This window comes from Tyto alba, unplaced genomic scaffold (assembly GCF_018691265.1).
Source record: "Tyto alba isolate M040663 unplaced genomic scaffold, T.alba_DEE_v4.0 Super-Scaffold_46, whole genome shotgun sequence".
Classification (NCBI taxonomy): domain Eukaryota; kingdom Metazoa; phylum Chordata; class Aves; order Strigiformes; family Tytonidae; genus Tyto; species Tyto alba.
Window position 1 is genome coordinate 4,711,110 of NW_024881322.1, and position 25,241 is coordinate 4,736,350.

Consider the following 25,241-nt stretch of genomic DNA (forward strand, 5'->3'; position numbering starts at 1 on the left):
GCAAACATTTCTTTGCTGGGATGGTGATGGTGGTGGTTCCCTACCTCCTCGCACCAGCACATGAGACCACCTCAGTAGACACAAAGAATCTTACAGTGCAGCTTTAGATGAAAACCTAAAGGAAGGGTGTGCTGCACTGTCTGTACGCTACTGCTGGCTCACCTCCTCTTGGTGCTGCTGATCTGCAGCTAGTAGGAAGCCACAGAGAACCGCGTGCTGTAATATTATGTACTAAAGTAATACAGGTATCAAATAATACCTCTCAAAATACATGTAACATAAGTGAAAACAACTGGGGTTTGGTTTTTGTGGTTTTTTGTTTTCTGTTTTTTTTTTTTTTTGTTTTTTTTTTTTTTTGTTTTTTGTTTTTTTTTTTTTCCAAAATAGCTAAAGCTGTGATTTTCCTTTTCCTTTACTCCTATATACATGTTCTAAGTAAGCTGAACATGTTAATTTGGAATTCTGCATGCTCAGCAGTAGTAAATTTACATTTAGATGTGAGAACTAGTTCAATGCTGAAAACATTCAAGATAGCAGCACAAGTAGGTAGCAAAAGCTATTTGGTCCTGAGACTGAATAAGCAGAATACACAAGAATATTTTTTTCTTACATGTTTACTTTTAAGAATAACATCTTTAACCCCTATGCCCTGTATTGTGGGAGAAGAGAATTGCAGTGTTAGTTTTTCTCTTAACTCACTAGACCTTGATTTGAAGCGTGGAGAAACTGCAATAGAGTTCTGCCAGTTCATTTGAATAAAAGCATTTTGGCCTGTTCACAAGCCCAGTTGAGCAGTGCTCACTCCAATACCATAGCAGCAAACCCCACAGCTCACTGTCTGCCACAAATAACTGGCCAGTTGGTGATGCCATGCTTTTGGCTATAACTTAGAATGTAATTTTCTTTTATGCGTGTGTGTAGTAAGAGCTATTCACCTGTTCTCGGGCTGTAGGACAGATCAAACCCACCTCCTTAAACAGTAATGCACAGATCTCTCTCCTCACTGCAGCTGTGATACCTTAAGAGGAGTAGTACTGTTAAAGTCTAAGAAAAAAGGACCCTCTTGTTGAGGCAAGAATGTGGTGGGGATAATGTTGTAAACTCCAGCAAATATGTTCTCCACTTCCAAGTAGCAAAATCCACACCTATGATAAAAGACACCGTTAGAACTGAGATCTGAAGTACGTTTCAAACCTCCAAGATGTCACAGAGTGAATATTACCTGTAGTCACCACTGGTCTTTTTCTGAAAGCCACAGGAACCAGGATCTCCTACTGTCGAGACAGTGATGAGTTCAAACCCAACGCTGTATTGTCTGCAAGTGATGTGACGGTCTGTTAGTTATTTGGGTCATCAGGTTCCCCATGAAGAGGGCTACTTTTTAAAAACTCCACAGTATACCTGGAAAATAGCTAAAAGTTTTGTCACATTTGTGACTAACGTAGGCTAACTTACCATGCTATGAATGTAGAATTTGGAGGAAGATGGAACACATTTCAGGTTTGGAACTAGACTCTCTGGAAAGTGCCTGCTCGAAGTCTGCCTCTGCATTTAAGCAGACTTCAGGTAGTTAAAATTGGGGTGAGACACCTCTGGGCCCCATGGCACAGGTCCTGGGGTGGGATCTGATGCCTGTCTGAGGAACCCGTGTCAGTGATCTCAGCAGAATTTCTCACGTTGCACTATAACTTGAGACAGATTGCCTACTACCTGTTAAGGCATGTGACAGGCACCGCTGCCCCTGACATTTAAACTACCTAAATATGATCTGCAAGTGCAGAAAAAAAATGCACATGGAAAACTGCTCGGTGAGTGGAACAGTACAGCCCTGCCTTTGCCCTCATCTTCGTTTCATGAGAGAAGGGGTTTCCTGAAGGAGTGGAGGATGGCTGGGAAAGTGCTGCCATTGTGTGGGGTCCGCCGTACAGCTGTGCAAAGCTGAACACTTGGCTGCATGTCAGGAGATGTTACAAGAGCTGTATATTGGTATTTTGAGGTACATCATTAATTTTGCCAAAAGAATTTGACCTGTGTAGGTCTACTGCCATCCGATACTTCTCCTGGCCTGCTAGTGGCAGAGTAGCTGCACCTTCAGAGCCCAAGGTGCTGCACTGGCCATTGCATGAGAGCCTCTAAGGGTTTAGTATCCTCTATCTTAGCTCTACTACAGAAGAGAAGGAATTACGACCGTAATTCGTTTTAAGGGGAATAAAGTCCTTTGCATCTTCCCTCCTCTGCAAGGCCTAGCTCTGCTCAGACCCCAAAACAAAGGAGATAGATAGATAGGCAACTGCTGCTTTCCTTCTAGGTCAAGGATTTCCTCAGTAGCAAATGTACAGGTTTAATTCACTATTGATGGTGAAGTTAGAAACGTAAATAAGTCTGAGCCACCTCCCGTACCCCGTGTTCTGGATTTGCAGTGAGCTTCCCACCCTCCCCACGGAGGACACTGACAGAGCTTTATCTTTAGCACATCATACTCACACTGTGCTGATGCCCCCTTGTTCTCTACAAACCTTGGTCCCCGGAGCTCAATTAGTAACGGTCCATTCTTGTCCAGCTGGAATTGATAAATGGGGTTATTTCTGTAGGTGTCTCTGAAATTTCCACATCCTCCAGCACTGTGACCTTTCCACTGTCCATTAACCTGAAAAGTCAAAAATGCAGAAAATACTTTATATCCTGAGGGTTTGAAGTGCTTATTCATATACAAACAAGACTAAAGGCTCCTCTCCCTTTAGAGGTCACTGACTTTAGTAATCTCTCCTAATTTTCACACTGCAAGTGAGACTGCATTAAGGATTCAGAAAGTGTCACTGCAGTCTTCCACCCATCTTGATCATGGCCTTAGATACCTTGGAAGTATACTGTATTTTTTTCAGCTTATAGTAAATAAGTAATAAGTGACTGTGACTATGACAAACTGCATCTAATGAAAGATCTATTTTTCCATCTATCCCCGACTACTGGATTATGCAGGTTAATTTTTTTTTTTTGGTCAGACATTCCTCTGTTGCACTAAATGAGGAACAACAGTGGTACAGGAAGTACAATGCTACTTGTGTTGTAACCTCTGCTTTTGAAATCTCTGCCTCCAGCCCCTGTCCATTCACCTCTGTGCACGCTGAGAACCAGCATTACAGGGACAAGATATCCATAAGGCCAGATTCCGCAAGGACAAAGACATACAAGAGGAAAAATCCTGCTTAGGATTTTGACAAACAGGCCACCTGTTTGCAAGTTCCTCCTGCTAGTCATTAAACTGAAAGGTTAGACTCGAAAGGCTTGCCAGGCATTCACACAAAGCTATAGCTGAGATCCATTTCTCCTGTTACCTCTCTCTGCTTTCAAATCAGCGAGCAGCACATTTTTTCCCCATGATTTAATTTTTACTCAGTTCCCAAAAGCCTCAAACATGGGAATTTTCGAGGGGAATTTTCTCCCCACTGTGCTACTTCCCAAGAACCTAAAACTGCTGTGTGCTATTAGCTTTCCAGGCCTTTTCCACCTCTGCTGTGCTTAGTTCCCAGGAATCCCCTTAGGGCTTGGCGAGCCCCAGAGGTGACCACTCAACTTTAGTATGAGACATCTAACAGAACTTGCTTTTACTGCTAAGCTGTGAATTAGTTATCTGCTTGTTTTTAAGCGTGATGATTGCTAAGCAAGCACCAAATAAGCATTAAGCACAGGCAACTAACTTTTTGGTTTTAATCATAAAGACAGAGCTGGCCTTGGATAGATAGAACGTGCCTTTTAGACATCTTCCACTAATTAACAGGTTTCCACATTATTTTCTTTTGAAACATAATACAACATAAAACAGATGTCCTGCCTCCAACAGGCTGGTCACCTTCAATGAGTTTTTGACTTCTTAAAGCATTCCCTCAAGTTTTTAAGAGCTAAAAAGGACAACAGTTTCTGGAGGAACCAAGCAGATCATCTCACTGTTCCCAGGAACCTCTCTAGCCACTTACAGTTCCCCAGAACAGGCCACCCTCAGGGGTATTGCTGTTCCAGAAATAACAGCTGGTACCAAACACAGTCTGAACTCACGAGCTCAGCTGCGAGATGACACGTCCCCCTGACCACACAAAGTACCTTGCTCCTTGGCTTCAGGCACGAGCGTCCTGCCAAGCGGGCTGGTCTACTGCGGCTCCACCTGGCCTCCTCTCTCTCTTCCCAAGAAGTTACTGTGTGGATAGAAGACTTCTGCCTACAGTAGGATTCCCTAGGCTATGCACGGTAGGTACAGAGCTTAAAGTTAACAGCTGCTGGCTTATTCTTTCTTGAGGTTAGATTTGCTAACACATGAAAATACATGCCAGTTGCTTTATCCTCTGAGCTCCTGGCTATATTTATATTTCAGCTGAAGGTGTAACTGCAGCTCATGTTAACAGCTGAAATATGAACAGCAGCTGGCCACAAAACTGCCTGGGCTTCTGACTTAATTTCAGTCAAGTTTTTTGCTCTTGCCCTTGCTGCTGTACTCTCAGGGAGCATTTCTCCATGACAGCTACCATGGCTATGTTGCCTTGATCCTGTTCGGCAATGTGAGTGCTTATCCCAGCAGTTACAGGCCTGTGAGATGTCTTCACAAAATTTAGGAACAGTAATGTACTGTGATATTGCCTCCTAAGTCTGTTTGTCACAGTCTTGCTACTGGCGCCTTTGGTTTGTTATTGCTGATTTTGCTCCTGTCATGCCAAGAGGTTTTTTTCCAAGAAAATCACGCAATTATCTCAAGGGAAAACGAGGAACACTTTTGCAGGGTTTTCACTCTGCAGTAGTACTAGCACAATCTGATCTCTGCAGAGTAATTACATATATGGGTACAGGTGGTTATGCTACAAAGGCTTTCCAGCATATCTGCAAGGGTACAGCTGTAACGACACCCTCTGAAATGAAGGTGGAGTTCACACACCCCGTGCCGTTGGAAGTCAAGCCACCATCCACACAGAGCGCTGTGAACAGAGGGAGCCAGCCCAAGGACTTCTACGTTGCTATGAATTCTGTTAACACTGCAGATAACTGCTTGGCAAATTACACGTAACTCGAGTACAGGATTGGTCTTGTGCTTGTGATGCTTAGAATAAGCTCTAGTTAAAAGGTTCGGTTTGTCAGAATAGAGCCTAAGCTGGCATTTTTGGGCAGTAGTATAAAAACATATTTAAAAACCTTGTACATCTCAAATACAGAAAAGCCAAACCAGAACTATTATCCAGTCACCCATGAAGGAAAGTATTACTTTACCCGTTTAGAAATGGTGTAAGGTGTAGGAATCTTGGAAAAGGTGAACTTGCACAAGGAATACACCTATGTTGTAAAAGAAGAAGCTGGTCACAGATTCATCTTGCACTTTTCATGTTAAATCGTGATATGTTAAAAAAAAGCTGAATTGCCTACACATCATTTTTAGATACTTGTTCACTACATGCCTGTATTACCCATCAGGTGACCCTGTCTGAGAGTCAAAATACCAAATAGTGCTGGGATTAGTAAGACTTAGTTCTACTTCATTGTTCTTAAAAAAAAGCAAAATGGAAACAACCTGTATTTTACTTTTTTCAGCGCCAGAGACAGACATCTAGCATTGTCACATGACTCAGCAGTTACAAAGAAACCCAAATACTGAGTCCAAGGACTTGGAGAAGTCAAAAAACCTTTAATCTTAACTGGGATCTAAAACAGGATTATTTTGAAAACACAAGAGAGCCAATGCTCTGCCTGTACATATTATTTTTTTATTCTAGGAAAAAAAAGTATTTTTTAGCTGCTTTCGTTATTAAAAACACACACACTGTACTGCCTTAACTACAAATGGAGAACATTATCAAAGACTTCATCCAGTGGTACTGCTCCATCATTCATAGCCTCCCTCTCCAAAATAACAGTATCAGTCCAGAAGTACACTTATCAAACTTACAAATAAAAGACACTTTATAGTTTCATTATTTACGTTCATTATGAAACCAACAGTACATACCCTGATGGTGTAATGAATAGTGTTTTGTTTCTCGTACTGGGATACCACTAAGGTAAATGTATGGGGCCCTGGAGAGGTCAGCTTTATCTTGGTCAGGTAGTGAGGACTGTTGATCCGAATACCATCAATATACGGAGGAGGATCAGCTGAAAAAGAAAAGGATGAACACTTTTTCCCCCCCATTAAAAAAATCTCTCAGCTTGGCAAACTTCTTAGCCATTTTATCTCAGTACATTTTGCCAGGAAAGTCAGATCGTTGGTACTAAGGTTAGACTGTAAGCAGACCTGAGTGCTCTCAGAAGAACAGAGCCTTAAGGTTTGCTCATAAAAAGGACAGATAATCTTAAGAGCAACTATCATTTTCAGAAGAGGTACATCACACATGACAGGACACAAATTTTGCACTTGAAAGTAAAGCTTAAATCCCGTGACTTGCAAGAACTGCTTATCCATCTCCTAACTCTGTCACTACTCAGACATGACCTACTGTGACTGCTGAAATTTAAAGAGAAAGATAAGGAATGTTAGAGTACTCTTTAAAAATTTCTTTGAGAAGTCTGTTCCTTCTCCATTGGCTGGAGAGTTCCAGAATTCAAGCTGCCAAAATCTTTGGCCACCAGGTAAACAAGGCTTTAAAACATGTTAATTTCTTTAACTAAATCACACACACTTTCTCTCTCTCTCTCCAAATTCTTACGATCATTACACAGATGTAGTTGCATCCCAGTACCAATGCACATGTGGTACTTATAAACATCCCAAATATTTGCTTTTACAATTAGACAATGTAATTTGTTATTTGGCCTCTAATTGGTTCTTTCCAGACTTCTTTTCATTTCAGTGCAGCAGGAACAAGTCTAGCCAATTACTTCAATCGGCCTGGGATCAGGTCCTTTTATTTTCTTCCACAAAGCAACATGGGAGTGGGGAAAGTATTAATATAAAACAATAAGCAGCTTAGGAATGGGAAATCTCAGCCTCACTGCCAAAGGATTAACCTGCTTTGTTCTGATCTCATTTTAACAGATGGCAACAATAATACTGCAGCTTGACCAATCTATTTCCATGGAAAAGGGTTTTAAGCAAGTTTGAGCTCGTGAGACTAGAAGTTTATAAGAGTTTGGGTAGAGAGACAAAACAGGTGACTCACCCCGTTCTTGCTAGTGGTCTTGGTGGAAGACTGCCTCTTTCAAGCACAACTGAACAGTTCCCTCCACTATACAAATGTATTTGGTTTGCCCACTTAGTGAAAACATTCTTAAGACGTGTGTAAACTAAGCGCTGCTACAAGTACTAGCGACACCAGAAGGAAGTCTTAGGCTGTAAGGAGAAGCAGATGCTTTAACCAGATCAGCTCTTACAAAACCAGATGATGATTTGGTCAGGCCTCAACAGACGCTTTCTGCGGAAAGACAGTTTGGATTCTAGGGGAAGTGGTTGGCAGAGTTCACTAAACAAGACCAAAGATGAACAATGCAAATCCTTACCAGCCATTCCAGTAGGAAAAAAATCCACAAATTCCACTCTTTGATGAAAAAAGCTTTAAAAGCTACTCTCTAATTAACTGTTGCTATTACCCGTTGCATGAGCAGGTACCTGAATGCAACCCTGGTTCTAAAGAAGTTCCCCATATGTAAAAGCAACCGACCAAATCCTACCTGTTTTAGGAAGCACCTTCACTGAATTATTCCAAGTAGTATTTTTACAGAGATCTCTAACTCAATGTACAGAATAAATAAAAATATGATATTATTAGCTCTACCTTAAAGTTGCAGACTACTCTATCCATTCAACTTGGGCATTACCTTTACTTCCTGTGTCTCAACCTGTGTTTCAGATCTCCTATCTGTCTTGAAATAAAACATAAATGGCTTTTTCACAGCCACAACAAAGCTCCAAAAGTCAAGCCCTTTCTGCTTCAAGGTGAGTAGAATCTGAGCTATAATGACCAAGAGTAATACTTTGATAAAATTTGAACATCTAAATATTTTTCCTAAACATTCAATACCTGATACTTTGGAATATGCTGACATGTTCAGCTGCATCTCATGAGCTTGCTTAGGTACTCTACACAGCCAAGTTCACAGAACAATTAACCTTGATTATTTTCATTTAGTGGAAGCCATAAACATTGAAATACTTTGACAAATGTGGGAAATAATTATGCAAAATCTGTTCCCTCTAAGCATTAACTACTGCCACTGCAAAATAAACAGAACAATAAAGAAAATGCTGTGACAAAGTAAGTGTCAGCAGGACCGTGCAGACCTCTTGGCTTGCTTCCAACCCGTACAGCTTGGTTTATTCCTTCAGTGTAAACCGCTGAAGGTGGTCAAACAGAGCTAAATGACTCTTTCAGAAGACTGACCTCAGAGTGAGGCATCTAGTTTTAAAGCAGGAAGTGCCTTTCCTCTCCACAAAATCCTTTGCAATTCTTCATTTATTTCCAACATAATCTTCTTGACAATTACTGCACACTAACCTGGATAGTAAACTTTTTTGCCATCAGTCTTGTATACAACCATTGTAATGAACTCCCGATTGTGTGCAAAGTCATCCTATAAGAAACACAGATCAAGTAGAATTGTACACTTCTGTGGAACGTAACTAATGCTTAATCAGAATCAAGTACACATTCTATCATTCCCTTTGACCACCACACCGTATGATCTGGTAGTCGTCTTTATTGAGATACCCAATCCAATTATTTTTAAAATACGTGAAGTCAATAAACTGCCACTAATTTAACTTATAACAGTTCAGGCCCTGGGATTCAAAAGTTACTTCAGAACCTTTCCAGTGGAATATTATCACTTAGCTCAATTTTTACTCTGGGTCTATTGCAACAATCTTGTTTGTTTACCTGCTGAGTTCAAAATGTATACATATACACAGGCATATGTACCTGAACATGAAAACACAAGCAGTAATATGCTAATAACCAGAAGCTATACAGAAAGACTTTGGGAAGATGCTGCAGAACTTGTAATACAGAAGAAGGACCCAGCACCTTATCTGTGATGTGCCTGCTGAGCAGAACCCAGACGGCAGCGCCGCCCTGGGGACACTGGACCTCCAGCTTGTACTGAGGGTTGTTTGCCAGGCTGTAGGCATCCTTCACCGGGCCTTGCTTTGCATCCCAGGTACTACAAGTAATACAGACACATTATTAGACGAGTAAGGTACTAATTCATGCTTTGAAAACTAACCCCAAATCCTACATCCATACAGAGCTGTCTGTTATCAGAGACAAAGTTACTGAAGGCTGATTTTCTACTGGAATCTGTGATACTGGTTACATAATACAATTACATCAGAAGCATTATCTTACAATTTTTTTTTATAAAAGCATTTCACGACAAGTGTGATAATAAAATATGCTACATACAAACAGCATGGCTTTTTTTTATGGTGACTGTAACCATACGGAGCACAGAAAAAGATGGCCCATTCAAGGAACCTGGGCTACCTATACACCTACAGCAAGTGAAATACACCTATACTTTTGTAACTATAGAAATCAATGTATAAGCTGTGGTTGGTTTCAAAAGCTGCTAAATAATTTTACTCTAGTTTTTTACTGAGGTAAATTTTATTTTTAAATCTGATCTGTTTCATGTTTGGAAGGGTGCCTGCAAGAAATGTTAAAGATCCTTGAGGTATCCTATTGCAAAATCTGCCTGTTGCCTCATGACCTGTCAGAGAAAGAAAATACAGTGTGAAAAAATAAGAAGTGCTGATGATTGAATGCAAAGTGTGCCACGCTGGAAACAGAAGTGGATAAAGCCATTGCTAAGTCCCATTGAACCGAACAGCACATGTGGAAGACTGTGTTATCAACTAAGCTTCAAATTATAACCATCATTACTCCACTTTTTATGGCAATTGCCACTGTGCTAGGCATTAATGAGCTTTGAGATTAGCATACACATTGCTTCATCTTGCTACATCACCACAGTGTATTTTAGAATTACTTTGAACACAAAGATGGAAGGAGCTTTTACAGATAAGCTCAGCAATTGCAATATGGATGAAGGAGCTTGTGCAGAGCTAACATATGCAGAAACAGTGTGGAAGAAACTGCAAAGGGCAATATAGTGGAGTGGAAAAACAGAGAAACCCTTGTTTTCCAAAACCGAGACACACACACACTCAAACTGGATGACAAAAAGACTGAACGTGATGGGTACTAGGTAGGAGACAGGTATCATGTTCAGAAAAAATCAGCAGCCAACTAAGATTACTTATGATAACTACAACTGATTAAAACCAGAATTAGTTAAACTAGTCTGACATCAGTGAACACACACTGTAAAGACAACACATACTGCATAAATGACTTGCAACTGGCCAGGAAAATGAACTCCAAATAAAAACTAGGTCACTCAAGCACTGTCTGGTCACTGCTTAAATACAGACTGCACAACAATCTGATTTCTATTCCAATAGAGAGATGTGGGAATGAGATCAAAATCTCAACCCTAGATCCACAGCAGCATCACAAAGGTCACTGGAGTTTCAACGATGTTACAGAAGGAGTCAAAAACAAAGCTTGGGCTGAGAATTTAACAGTGCAAAGTCAGGCTCAAGAGAACAGTTGTAGTTCAATCTTTGTAACTAGGAAGAATAGAAGGAAGGAAACACCACATCAGAACATTTAGTGAGGTATCAACTCAAAAGTTTTAGCTCTTGGACCAACCTGTGAATACACGTAGACTCTTTAAAAAGACTTGGGTTCCAACTCAAATAAATAACGTCATAGTACTGGCACAGATCCTCCCAGGCAATCCAGAAAATGCCTAAAAAGGAAATGCTGTTATTCTTTTCTTATCAGACACCTTGATGTTACTTGTTTTTCAAAAGGCTCTTTCCAGGCGAATGATACAGCTTATATTACCCAACATTTCTGTAAAACAGTAGTAATGTCTGCATTGCCCAAATATCTACGTTTAAACTTAAATCCCAAAACAAACAAGTGAAACCAAGAAAAACAAGTTAGTGTCTGCTCATCATCAAGGACCTTCTGAAGCTGTCAGAACACTTCTAATTCTCAAGCACTAAGCAGAAGGGATGAGAAAATTCGTTGTACTGAGACGTCATTAGGTGATTCTGACCCGCATTCCCCTTTCCTAGGTATCTGAAAAAACAGTCCTCAATTCAACAACCTACTTCAGTAATCATCCAGAACAATCAAGTATTCAATCAGCATGTGAGTACATTTGAATGGTTTTCTAAGATACTTCATCCAACACCTGCGTCACTTGCTTTTGGTGCCCTGACTCTGCTTCGTCTTTACAATATTCTCATGCATTTATTCTAATTCTCCATAGCTCCTTTAATTGCAACTCTAGCCAACAACAATGCCTGCAAGCTGGCAGATTCCTGATGAAATGAACTCTCAAAAGGTAACAGTCTTATAATTCAAGTCTCTGATGTCGGCAGTTGCAGATCTTACAGCACTTAAAAAAAAAAAGGCAAAAAAGCAGTCATAATAGCTACACACTAGCTACTAGACAACAACTAGCTATTAGACAAGAATCAGAGTGTAAATCCAGTCAGAAGAAACAACTCCCTTAAAACTGCTAATGTGATTTTACATAAACCTTAACTACTAGATGTTACAGATATAAATTCCTTACTAAATGAACAGGTAAATAAATAATGAGCTTATCTCTCCTAACTGTCACAGCCAGGGCTGCTATACTTATATTTAAATCAAAAGTCTTCCTTATGCATTTGCATGAGGCATATCAATAAATACCATAATTTAATGGGTTTGGATGCATGCTGCTGTCAAAATAGAGTGTCACTGAACAAAAAGGCTCCCTCACAGAGATCCACAGACAGCAACTAGGATGCTATAAAAAGAGCAAACATTTCTTTCTGAATGTAAGACACAGCTTCTGCAGAGTTTCTAACCTGTCAGCAACCTGCCCTTCTGCTAGCAAACCCGCACTGACTTTCCAAATCCTACACTCTGCTGATCCCTAGGGAAGGTGGGACAGGAGAACACTGGGCATCATTCCAAGTGGTTTCTCTGGACAATGACGTAGTAGGAGCACTGTCTCAAAGAGAGATCTCAACCTACTCTTACAGCCAGAAACAGAGGGTATGAAAAGATTTGTTTATAGATATATTAATGTAGTACAAGGGAAAAAACCCCACTTAACTCCAGTGCATAACCTCAAATACAGGCAAGACTAATTTAAATACTGATTAGAGTAAGCATGTTGATACATATTTGCAAATCATGGCAGAAAAAACCCACAAAAAGTCTAATTGCGTATTAAAAAGCAGCATTACACAGCTTACTGTCAGAATGTTAGCTTTGCACTGAAGTCCCCCACACCCAGATACTGAGATAGCAACACTGAGGCGAGGAGGTAATTTCCTGTCAATGAATTTAAGAAATATTAAACAGTCCATATTACTTAAACCCCAGGCAAACCTGAAATGGCAGATTTGAGTAGACAAACATTTCCTAAATTTTTAGGCTGTTTAGTTTCTAGTATTTATTTTACTCTCCCTCTCCCTTGTGCTTAAGCATTTCCTTCCACCTTTCTTCAGAGATATATCACAAAGATCTATATTATCTGAAAATATAGTGACATTTGAAACCTTATTACCATTGTCTATTTTCTGAGCTGTTCTTGGATCAAAGTTCAAGTATTTTTGTAAATCTGGGGTCCAATTTCTTGTGTCATTTTCACTGTATCGTCCCTTCCAACGTAAGTGGCTCCAGGGGTTTTTCAACTGAAGAAATCGAAGTCCCTAAAGAAAATCAAATTGCAGGATTCATCTTGTCAATGTAATTTTTATATTTATACTAATATGGAATATGAATCAATAGCTCAAAAAAACCCCAACAGCATCATTAAGCTTTCTGGGATTTCTCAATGAAACTCAAGACAAAATAAACTACATTAGCCAGTAGAGGAAAAAAAAAAAAAAAAAAAAAAAAAAAATCAGTAGCTACCAATCAGACAGGCTTCAAGCAGGCACCTGAAAACATATTCAGTTTTCCTTGATACCTTATATTCTCTTATATCCAAGACTGCATACGCATGGGTTGGAACTAAACCCCATTTTTCTCCTTCCTCTTCAGACATCACCCCTGTTGCTGTTGTGATAAGGACATCTCCCTTGTGAAATCTGTTCAAAAAGACGAGAAAAATAAGCTTAATTAAAATGTTGCAAGTTGCAAAATAACAATTCCCAGACTCTGTAATATTATGTTTTCACACTGTCCATTAGCTGCCTGATAACTGACCCTGCTTTATAAAAATTAGAATGCAAGGGTTTTTTGTGAGCACAAATCACTCCTGAAAAAGCTTGAGAAAGTAGAACTATTTTCTTTCAGTATTTAAGTATAGGCTCTAAGTAAAAAAATATTATTCCCATATAATTTCATATTTTTTATAAATAAAAATCAGCATTTATCAACCTGATGTTCAATCTGTGTCACTTTTTAAAGATACTCTTCTCAGATCTTCAGCTGAACACAAATGTGGTTTCATCAACACTTCTCCACTCACTGCATATAGCAAATCAACAATTCTGTCACATCCCTAGGATCCTGAAGGAGCTTCCCAAAACCTGAAGAATGAGAAGTTCATGCTTCTATACTTTTGCAGGTGCTTACACTGAAGTCTTGTGTCCCCTAGCATACGCCTTACGGGGTCTGAATTGTTAACTCACATGCGAGTTCTGGAATTGAGCCGAATTGAAATTGTTAAGTTCCTCATAATTATTGTTGTGAAAACACACTAGCATGTTTCCCAGTCAGTGCTAAAATCCAAATACACTCTCAGCATCCCTAGTTTACAGGGTCACTGGACAACAGATTGACATATTTTCCGTTTAGCACATGTGAACAACAGTGATGCTATAATGGCTAGTTTCCATCCTATTGCAGTCACACCTCCAAACTGCAATGGCAGAATATCTGAAAAGTTGTTGGCAATCAACTGAGAGCTCCTAACCAACTGCAAAAGCACTGTAAAGTCATGCTCTTTTATCATGAATGCAGATGTTTCAGTCAACAGAATATCCCCCTTCTGCACTGAACTGTGTAAGAAACTGGTTGCATAAAACCATTTTAAAAGAAATCAAGGTACTTGAGAGCTGACATTTATAAACTACATGTATATCTTTCACCCTAAGTAAAATTGTTATGATAGGTCTGGAGATCAGTTCAGACTATTGCAGTTTTGATAGACTTCTGCTGCTCCTCCAGAAGATTTACTAATGGGGTATAATATCCAAGATCTTGTGATACAATTAGAAATACTATGTTATATCTGCTTGCTAAGGACAGCAGATCAATGCCAAAGTTCTGGTGGACTGTATGGGAACACAAAACACATTTCCTTCTATTTTTAAACACTTTTAACTTGTATATTGATTCCAAGCTGCTCTCCTCTGACTGTATATTCTATTTTCTTCATCAAGAAATGGGCTGGGTTTTTTTCCTTCATACCTAAAGAAGAAATATTACTTCAGACACAATTCCACAATATTTTCCTCTTCTGTCTTATCAAAGCCACCAAGACCTCAGCATTTCTTCCTCCAGAAAGCATGTGGAGGTTTTTTCAAGCACAATATGTAGTAGTATCAAAATGCTATCGAAGGATTTGTGGTGACTGTACTGGTTTTACAGCGGTAACACAGCTACTACACAGCAAGCATTTTAATTACTTAGGAAAGAACAACCTTCTACCTCTGATACAGCATTCTGAAAGTACTATCTTTATTGAAAGCTTGATTGTCAGAGTGCATAGCAATTCTTTCAGGTATCCAACCAGTCAGTGCATGGAGATCGATATTCTGAAATGCAAGCATTCAAAAGAAATCAGAATAAATAATCCATCTATAAAGACGATGCCTGTACACAAATTATAAAAGTGCTTTGAAAGAAATCAAGTATAAACAAGTTACAATATAGCTCTACACATAAAAGGCTCAAAATTAAGACTATTAAGTATTAAAACAAACAAAAACTTATTTGATTAGTTCAGGACAACATTTCCAAATAGCCTCAAAGAAAAATAAAAAGGTAAAAAAGGCTGGAAAGTAAACTGATGAAACAAACTGGAATTTCAGAGCAATGGAAGCAGAAGAGAATGATCAATTGTGCTCAATTCTACAATGTGTTCTATTTATTTTGTTGATTCACAGACTTTTAAAGCACAATCTCAGAATCACTATTTGGAACCTTGCTATTATACATGCATTTTAAATAATTTAAATTTTACTTCTAAAGCTCAGGGGTTTTTATTCTTCTTGGTAAAGCTGACACTGACATGTATTTCCATAAAAATATGCTTTAATCTCCCCATTTCATCTCCTTGAAATACTGCTTATTCCCTTTTCCTTTGCTTTGTACTCCTCAAAACAAAAGCAGGGACTATAAGTGCTTGAAGTGTCAATAACCACCCACTGGTGGGTGGGAACTTGAGGAATTAAAAGTACAACACAACCAGGAAGTAACCCTGATTATAGAAGGAAGCTGTAATACAGTCGAAAGCAGAGGGGGTGGAAAGGGTGGAGATTAAATGTCACAAGTCAAGCTGGTTTCCCAGACAGCAAGTCAGAGAACGACTGGGAATAAAATACAGTTATTCTCACCATCTTGTCCTCCAAAACAAAGCAGCCCAACACTGACATAAACATACATAAAAACGTATGCTACATTTACCCCTTATACAAAGCCACATTTGTTTCCATAATAATTTTTCAAAATGTGATCATTACCTAGTATACCCTCCAAGAATGCGATTATCAAGACACCAACTAGAATGTAAACAGCACCACGAAATAAAAAAAAGTACTGTTAAAATTTTAAAGAAATGCTGCTTAAGTAATGAATGAAAATTATGGGGTCTACTCATTTCAGGAAACTGTCCCTCTGAAAGAATAATTTGCATGTCAGTTTACATGCAGTACAATGACTGTTTCTTTAGTAACCACATTATAGGAACCCAATACGCATTTACATAAATGAGTGGAACAATCTGATAAGCAAACTTTCACAGATCAAAGTACTTGCTCCCCCTACAGACATACTAAATGACTAGCCTGTTCCTTTCCTAGCTGACTCCCCTACCTAATGAGGGAGAACTGCCCTATTTATTGAACAACAGTTAGAAACCAAAATTGGCAGTATTGATAAGGGCAAAAAAATTATGACTTTACCCAACACCTTCATCTACATACACACTTCCCAACCATAAGTGCCAATTCTGTAGTCAGAGAACTAAGATTAACTCTGCCCATCAAAATGTCTTGCTTGTTCTATTTTGATGGAATAAATCTCATGAAGTGCAGCTAAACATTTTCGTGAAAGACAGATGACAGATAGAAAAACAGACAGATTAAGAAAATATCAAATACGATTCTTGCCTTCCCAAGCAATTAATTTCTTTCACTAGAAGGAAAGCAGTTTGACCTCAGATTATCTAAGTGGAATTTTTGCCTCTTAGAAATAATCTAATACTTACAGAATTTGATCCAGGAAAATCATATCCTCCCATGACCTTCATGTAAGCTTTTTCTATTAGTGATACCCATAATTCATTCTTATTGTTAGAATAAGAGCAAAGAAGTTCGCCACTATGATCAACAGGTAACTGGTCATCTATGATTACCTGTGTGGAATAAACAAATGAAAAAAATCATCATAAAGCTAATAAAGTATTTTTGAAGTATTTAAAAAATAAAACCAAACTCTCATTAATATACAGCTTCTCAGCCAGCCAGATGTGACCATCGCTCTCAAATGTGGACACCTCTGTCACTCCTGCAGTGGTTTGTCCAAGTGAACAAGAAATTCTGTTGCCAGTTCTTATTTGCACTGGTCCACTGGGTGACCTGTGATCACCTGCCTTGCCTTCCCCTATGTAAAATGCGGATGATGGCATGTAATGGAAAAGGGTAGCCACAGAAAAGTTCAGTGTAATTACCAGTGTTAGGAAAAGGAGAAAAAACCTAACAATATCCCTCACCTAATTAGGAAACAGAGTACGCACTGTACTTTGTAGCCAGCAGAAAAATAAACAGTTATTTATCTATAAGGAAATAAACTATGTGCCACACCACTATCACAGTCTCTACTTCAGAATTCTATTTCTTCTCACTGGAAGGGAAAAACAACCCAAAGCAGCAGTTGTGAAAGTAATAACATTTCTTCTTTAAGTTAGCTAGAATATATTTGGCATTATTACAGATTGTTACTGCAGTATTTGCAGTGGTCTGAAACAGTTTCCCAGAACAGATGTTTCAGTTTCACGTTGACATTAGTCCGTTACCAACACAGGCTACCAAGACAGCAGGTTTTCTGGTTAAATCCTGCCTGTGCAGGAATGAATACTCCTTTTCATTGAAGAGCAAATGGCAACTAACAAAAGGCAACCATTAGGAGATATTTTGGCAAGAGTATTAAGAGCAAGGCAAGCACATAAATGATACCTCCCTGAAACACTCATTCAGATTCTGGAATTTTGCAACCCGAAGACTTTCTGACCCAGAGGTTATATGTTAGCAATTAACAGCCTTTGAGGACTTTCCCCTTACTCCCCCGCTCCGTGAATATGATCACTCAACTTCTGAACTCCCATAAACATTCATCAGTCACTATGAACTGTAGCACCGATTATTGTAGATAAGTAGTATACGAAGAAATACATTATTTTATGCCCTTACTCATTGCACTGAAAAGAAAATGAAGCTGTTTGAGTTTACAAAGTTCTATCATGTATCTTCAGGCACCTCCTCACCCTCCTAAAAATTTGTGGTCATTTGAGTTATTCCTCTATGGTCATTCCATGTCTGTACTCTTCTGGGACATCCCTCTCTACTTTTTAGTTCTGTAACTTCCATTCTAAGATGGAGTGGAAAGTGCATTACTTGCACCCCTTACTGATAAATATGGGATGCATAATTTTGTTTCTGCATAGTTTTCATAATTCTTTTAATCAATAGAAAGATTTTTTTATGTATTTAATGTAAGGCTATTCTCATGAATGCCCATAGAAGAAATACCTATATTCTTTTACATACTTCACAACCAAAATGAATCTCAAAAGATTTAACAATTAAAAATGAACTTCCAACAAAATGTACCTAAAGTTTTTGCTATGCAAGCAGAGCTTCAGTGAAGCAGACCAAGCTTTTAAAATATATGACTTAAACAGTAACAGTATTAAGTCTCCCCGAAACAATTTACCTTTCTAGGTACACCATTGATATGAAGCTTCACCATGTATTTGCCACATGGATTATATTCTGGTTCTCCTTTCTTATTCTGAGGGTAAATTATACTGTTAAGAAAAAAACAAAAACAGATGAAATTGTGATATAAATGACTTGGCTGTACATACACTGATAACAATAAATGTGGGATTAACACGGTATATTTCTGGAAATTTACACTGAAAATAAATATGTAATTTTAAAATAAAGAGCAATTCAGATTTAGTAAAAATGATAGTGGTGTTTAAATAGGTTTTATTTTTCAGGCCTGGTTCTTGCTGCAATTCTTTGTTTAATATAGTAAAAAAAAATAACACAAGGAACCTAATTGTTTCTCCAACAGAAGCAAAGCAAACAAATTTACCTTACTATTAAACAAATGGTATTTACATAACTGTATAGAAAAACAGTGTTTGCCTGAATAACAAATCAAATATTTGAAGGAGAAGACAGTGCAGAACTCACTGCTCTTGAAAAGAATACAAGTTCAGTTCTAATGAGTACAGGTTAAAACAAAAACGTTCACACACTGGTCTGACAACAAGCTCCCAGCGGAGTCTACCAAATCCTTGCCAAATTTATCACAGGTGCCAGTCAACTGGAACCGAGATAGTGTTGTTAACATTAATGCTGCAATGAGATGAAAGATGGACTGCCTGTTGCACAGCAGTTGGCAGAGAAAAGTAGGAAAATAAACTTATAAAGCATTATAAGTAAAATCTCCATTAAAAACCAAACAAAACCTTCCAAATTACTTATTCCTCCTCAAAGCACGTGTAAAGTTAGACTCCAGTGTCTGTATAAACATCTATATAAAGCTTGCTTCCCTCTCAGAAGTGCTAAAGTCACATAAGCCCCAGGGAGATGAACGTGAAACAAATGCTAGTTTTTACTATATCTAATTGCCATAGAACATATTGCCAAAGCTTGGCAGTATTAAGTCTGAAAAAATGTTAGAAAGCAACAGCTACTGACCTTGTGATCAATTTTTTGTTATATCTTCTTTCATATGCTGCACTGATAGCAAGTGATGCCACAAAAGAACAATCTGACACTATTGTCTATAAGGAAAAACAGAGGACACTTACTAATAACTTAGATACTCAAAGACAAACAGGGTGTGTGGAGGGAAGGAAAATCGTCAGTTAGTAATACATTTCAAAAGGGATTCAAAAGGATTTGAACCAAGAGGAGCAAAGTTACTACGGAAGTGGCAGGAAATGTATGTTTGCTCAATGTGAGGCCCTGATAGAGCAAACTGGAGTTAGAATTATTACTGACAATCAGAGGCAAGTGCAAATACTTCAGCATTCACTCACATTTACTCCCTCCCCCCCAAAAGATGCTGTGTAATATAAACCATATTCAACGGCATAATCTATTGCCAATTTCAGAATAGCTTGGGCCACCTGCAACTAAACAAGACATTTCAACTATTCTCAGTGGGCCACTCTGCCTCCTGTCAAATACAAATTAAAAAAATTTTTAAAAATGTAAAGTCTTTGCTGCAGATTACACCTTGTCTTATTTCATACTAACCTTACCACTATTTCTGGAAAACAGGATTTTCAGCTGAAATTTAAATTCTGATTTTCACTTCCACTGCTAATACACCTGTTTACTCTGCATGGAATCTGAAGCAATACTGTTTATTTATTTAATCTCATGAGAGCCAAGGAAAGCACTCTCACATTTGGGGATTCCTTTTTGAACAAGAAAGTTTTATCTCCCCTGCAATGAACGGCTAACAGCACAGGCTTCTCTTCAGGAACAATTTACCTGCTTTATGCTGAAACTTGATACAGTGTAAATCATCGTAGGGTTATTTGTTATGTCATCTGGTCTCACCCACTTGGCAAACATTGCTTTCTGTTTGGGGGATAATGGTAACTTCCCACATTTATCACTAGATTTAAGAGAGAAGAAAGTAGAAATAAATCAATAGCAGTTTAGAAAAGCTTTTCATGGTATGCCCAGTCTTAGATATATCTAATAGATGGTGCAAAATATGCACAGAACAATTACACAGCTTTGAAATTGTTTTACAGCTCTGTATACAGAGATCACTACTGCTAAGTTTGTGATTTTTAGGGAAAAAAAGAGCCAAAATATTAAAAACATGGAACAGAGCTGAAGAGCATTCTTCATACAGGACTGAAGTGAAGAAAATTCCAAAAAGCCCCCTACATCATCAGAAACTCAAATTCTTCGCTTTATTTCAATATGATGAACTAATAATAGAAAGTTTCCTTAGTTCTGAAAATATTGAGGCTTGTCTGATTGACAAACCTTCAGCAGAAAATTGAAAAAAAAAAAAAAAACCAAACAACTAACCCCACGAAAACTTAACGTATTATTATTGTTTATGAATGAAGGTCTAGCAGTTACATATCACGCTTCCCTGGAATAGTCCTTTACAGAGGAAAGAGCTATCACCTTCACTTTACAGATAACTGAGGCAGTGGGAGCTAACCTCATTAGCGTGCCGCAGAATCAGGAGATGGACCCAAGTTGCCAGCCCAGCCCCATACTCCAAAAAGCCAAATATAGTGTGGGTCCTTACAGGCCTGAAGGCATAAATGCAAGAGCACTGCAGAGCTGCAGAGCAGGATCAGCTTACATTAAACAGTTTTAAGATCAGACTGGAAGAAAGAAGTGGTCGTATTTAAATATCTCTGCTGGAATTACGCTCAAAAGACTACTTAAACAATTATAAATTCTGAAAAAGAGAATCTAGAAATAGCAAATATTAGAAAGCTTTGGAAGTAAAAACAAAAGTTCAGTAATTGAATCACACTTACGAAAATGGCATAGGGAATGCAAAACGTTCCCTCAGATCGACACTCATGAAAGGTACATATTCTATGCCATTAATTTTTGAAGTCTTCCTGCAAGTCATAAGAAAAAAAAAAAAAAAAAAAAATAGTTACACACCTGTATCATCTTTCAAAGACTAAGTTCCAGAATGCAACAAAGTTACTTTTTAAAAACTAACAAGACACAGTGCTTTTGAAAACACGACCTACCTCCTGAAAATGAAACAACCACTGTATTTATTTGGGCTTGAAATGTGCGGTATTTGTCTCAGTCACTAATCCTGCAAGTACATACCTGCGGACAAGTCACCATGCCAGGACAGAAATGATTATCAGCCACAAACCTCTTCATAGTTCTAGAAGTCACATTTAAAATTTCTGAAGTCCCTTAAGCCTCTCATTAGATAGTCTTAGAACAAGTTGACAGAAATTAACAATTGGCAACACTTAGATTTCATCTAATTGGGGAATATTTTGGAACTTTGTCAAACAACAATAATAAAAATACTGCACATTTGTTAGTACATTTTTGACTGAAGCGCACGGAACACTTTCTAAAAAATGAGAATCGTATTTACATGTGAATGTAATTTAAGTTTTAGACAAGGAGTTAACTGAAAAAGGTATGCAAACTATTTTTAAATCAAATGATGATTAAAGATGTGAAACAACTTGAAGTTCTCTTGCAAGACTTAAACAAACAAAAAGAAAAAAAAACAAGCACAAAAGAAACAAAACCAAAAACCACCCAAACCATCTACAAAACCAGAAACATTCACTACACAGGCACTACAAGAAGAAAGAAAGTGAAATTTTAATAAGGCTATTCTTAATGCTCTGCAACTTTTCAAACACATATATGGGTTTAACTTCATGACTGTATACTCAGTCCATGTAAGTCCCCTATAGTCAACAAGAAGACTAAACATTCTATGATCAAATCCTGGACAGTGTTGAGTATCACCTCTGTCACAATCTTTTTTATTGCATGGGAAGGAGGAGGAAGGTTGACATACATATCAGACAATGCTTTTTTTTTTTTTAAGATCTACTTGATAGTTTTCAGAATTCATGATTTAGGCTAAAGGTTTTATAGATTATTTGTAGCTTATTCCACCTATAATAAAAATAAAATCAAATATAATAAATATAAAATAAAAATCAAAGCAAAAGGAACTGGATGTAACAGAAGTCACAGTCCTACAAATTACTATGGATCCTCATTTTCCAATGAAGTAGTAGTTGTATAATCTATAAAAACATCTTTGTACCTTGGCATCTCAGACACAGATCTTTCGTGAACTCAGTCAGGTAGGTTATGTGTAACATACAAAAATAAGGCTATGAAAAATAATCCTGGCGGTCAGTTACAAGAAATTGTCTTCTAAATACACTCTAGGAAGTATGCTCTGTGAATAAAAGCCATTAATTACATTACTGTAAAGATTACAAGAATTTATTAATGTGTAGGTAATACCAGCAATGGGGTTTGTAAGAGATGGTTTTCCAACCTCTGTTTATACACCTCATGCTTCAGCTGTTTCAATCTACTGTGCAAGATGCACAAAGGATGTCAGCACAAATAATAATATATTGGAAAAACTTGTCTTCAACTTACCTGAGTACTTCAATCTCCTCTGCAGTGTATCTCTGACCTTGAGGTTCACTAGCTTGTACTGCTCTGATTGTCTGTGGTTTATCATTTAAAGAAAAATCAGGTCCCAATGGAAAGAATGTCCTCACTGGCTGATTTGGTTTAGCCGCAGTTGACTTCTCCTTCTGAGATGCCTTTGACGCAGATTCCTTCAGCGCCTCTGCTCTACAACAAATAAAAATGCATTTTGTTTACGACAATGATAAAAATATAGTTATGGTTCAACTTTTTATTTGCTTAGTTCACATTCCTACATAGGTTAGATGGAATGAACAAATGCCCAAGTTGACCAATACCACTTTTCCTAAGGAAAATCAACCTCTGATGCCAGCACTTTTTTATTTTTCCATTCCAGAATCAATTAAAATACGAACTCATTAGATTTTTGTTGCCTTTAAGTTATGCTAATAGGAGAATTTGTGTAAGTGTTCATTATCTGGAACCTCAGAGCAAGACCACTGAAACACAGAGAGAAAACCAATTTGCATCCTCTCATACCTTCAGGTTTTGAAGCAGCTACAATAGCAGTAAAAACCCATTAGCATTCTCACAACCCAGTGTATCAACTGCTTGAAGACTCTGTATTCAGGAGTCATATTTTGTTGTTGTTGCACTACACTGCTGGCTAGTTACACATGCAAAATACAGGGGGTTTTGAACACAGACTGAGAAGTGCTCAAAAATAGCTTATATCCTGAAACTTAGCCCAACATAGTTCATTATTTGCCATTACATAGCTGATGTAAAGAGGTACATTGAACTTGCACTCACGTAACTTTTTTCAGGTATTGACTACTCCACTAGATCCACCCATACAGACTGCTACTATCAAGATAAGTATTTCCCAGTTTCCAAACTGTTTTCCTTATGAAAAGACGCTGACACCCTGACTTCATGCTGGCCTGAATTTGGCACTTTTACAGAAGCCAAAAATTGTAGTAGAATACTCTGACGTATATTTCTGAAAATTGAAGTAGTGCATTGGTACTAATAAATATATAACAAGTCCTTTGCTAATTCTGGGGTATAGCAGCTGGCAGCTGAGGAGAAGTCTACAGAAGCTAGGTCTGCCCAGAATCCATACTGTTTGCTGTACAGAACAGACATGATAGATTGAGAATCTAACTCAGAGAATGCACTTATCCCTGACAGCAAGTATGTTTCCTGACATTGGCAATACTCACCTATCCAGTGCTTGTCGAGCCAGCTGTTTCAGTTTTGACTGGAGGCCAGCTTCTGAAGTTTCAGTAGCCTTAAGTGCAAAATAAAAGAAAAAGCTACAAATCCCAAAAAAACCCTCAAGTTTTATAGGCTCAGTTTGTCAAATTCTACACTTACAGCTAACAGTAACGAGCTACTTTTTCCAATTCTCCTTTGAAATAAGCAAATATGGTTTCTTAAAATCTCAGCATAAAAAGCATACTAAGTAAGCAAATATCATTTGCTGTTCTAGTGAATGTTCATGGAACAAAAGTGATATTTAAAATTCTTCGGCATGGGAGTTCCTGGTTGGAAAAGACTTTGAAAAATGTATGAAGGTAAGCAGTGGAGATGGAACACCAGCAGATCCATCTAGGAGTCATGCATAGAAAGGAGGATGGCTGCTCTGAGTACTTCAAGGGTACGGAAGAAACAGATCGCTCCACCTGAATATACTGAGGAGAAAGACAGAAGCAAAGCTTCAAGAGAGCAGAGTTCCTTCAATCTTCTTTCATCCTGGGAAGAAGGTGGTACTTTTTGATCACCCTGAGGGATAAAGCCTATGGTCATCTTAAAATAATATGCTAGTCAAGATTAAAAGAAACTTCAGCACTATCTGTACCTGATGAAATACCAAGTAAATAGTTGTTAATATGAGATAATTTCACACTAACTTCAATATATGTAAGTAATATTTGCACGAACTGACACAACAGAAGGAACACAGCAGAGGAAAACCAGTATGCTGCCACAGTAAATTTTATGTAATAGACTGAAAATGAGCTTCAAGAGCTCAAGTGGAAAAAGTAGAGCAGTTCTACTAACTCTTGATCTGGTTACAATGTATCACCATGGGGTTTTAGCCTACATAAAACCAGTTTACAACATTCAGAGAAAATAAGATTTTACTCTAGCGTGTAGCAAAAGTAGCATTCCCCTCCCAACAACCCGCATATATTTACATTATAAAAAAAGAAAGGGAAAGAACGGAAAAAGAAAAACAGACTTGGTGGAGTTACATTATGATGGTGAGCTCTTCCTGTAATGAGTTAGTTAAGGCAACTGGACTTAAGTGAAAAAAGCAGTACCTGTAATTATATTCTCCATCATTTATGTAATGGCCAATTCACCCTTACCATTTATTTCAGTGTGAACTGAATTCACGTGTAACAGCTTTAATGTTGAGCGCTGAGTAATCAAGTAGTATTTTTACTAGTTTTGGCATCAGTAGACCGTTATGTTTTCAGAAAGTGTTACACATAAAAATTTCCCTTAAATTACTTCCTTTAATGTAGTCAGAAAGTAATATAGCTGACACATTAGCAAGTCATCTTCAGTT

General features: G+C 38.0%; 1 protein-coding gene and 1 long non-coding RNA gene across 6 annotated transcripts in view; one reads left to right on the plus strand and one right to left on the minus strand.

The window, feature by feature from the left end:
• Nucleotides 1-408: 408 nt before the first annotated feature.
• CAPN7 (calpain 7) overlaps nucleotides 409-25,241 on the minus strand; it is a 31,445-nt gene continuing 6,612 nt past the window's right edge. For 4 of the 5 annotated variants that reach the window (XM_042806289.1, XM_032991214.2, XM_032991212.2 and 1 more), the window contains 18 exons: nucleotides 23,887-23,954; nucleotides 22,667-22,867; nucleotides 21,034-21,120; nucleotides 20,012-20,138; nucleotides 19,208-19,293; nucleotides 18,207-18,300; nucleotides 16,483-16,629; nucleotides 14,703-14,809; nucleotides 13,015-13,135; nucleotides 12,610-12,754; nucleotides 10,683-10,782; nucleotides 8,994-9,129; nucleotides 8,466-8,541; nucleotides 5,984-6,129; nucleotides 5,251-5,313; nucleotides 2,517-2,647; nucleotides 1,223-1,315; nucleotides 409-1,145 (listed from right to left, as the gene is read on the minus strand). In XM_042806289.1, the coding sequence (XP_042662223.1) occupies nucleotides 1,001-1,145; nucleotides 1,223-1,315; nucleotides 2,517-2,647; nucleotides 5,251-5,313; nucleotides 5,984-6,129; nucleotides 8,466-8,541; nucleotides 8,994-9,129; nucleotides 10,683-10,782; nucleotides 12,610-12,754; nucleotides 13,015-13,135; nucleotides 14,703-14,809; nucleotides 16,483-16,629; nucleotides 18,207-18,300; nucleotides 19,208-19,293; nucleotides 20,012-20,138; nucleotides 21,034-21,120; nucleotides 22,667-22,867; nucleotides 23,887-23,954 (2,073 nt within the window). In that variant the 3' untranslated portion in view covers nucleotides 409-1,000. The remainder of the gene's footprint in view (nucleotides 1,146-1,222; nucleotides 1,316-2,516; nucleotides 2,648-5,250; nucleotides 5,314-5,983; nucleotides 6,130-8,465; nucleotides 8,542-8,993; nucleotides 9,130-10,682; nucleotides 10,783-12,609; nucleotides 12,755-13,014; nucleotides 13,136-14,702; nucleotides 14,810-16,482; nucleotides 16,630-18,206; nucleotides 18,301-19,207; nucleotides 19,294-20,011; nucleotides 20,139-21,033; nucleotides 21,121-22,666; nucleotides 22,868-23,886; nucleotides 23,955-25,241) is intronic. The other variant, XM_042806291.1, reaches the window with a different exon arrangement.
• On the plus strand, nucleotides 10,990-24,189 carry LOC122154747. Its single transcript, XR_006166816.1, has 3 exons — nucleotides 10,990-11,192; nucleotides 11,314-11,388; nucleotides 24,156-24,189. It is a non-coding gene; the product is annotated as an uncharacterized LOC122154747 (long non-coding RNA).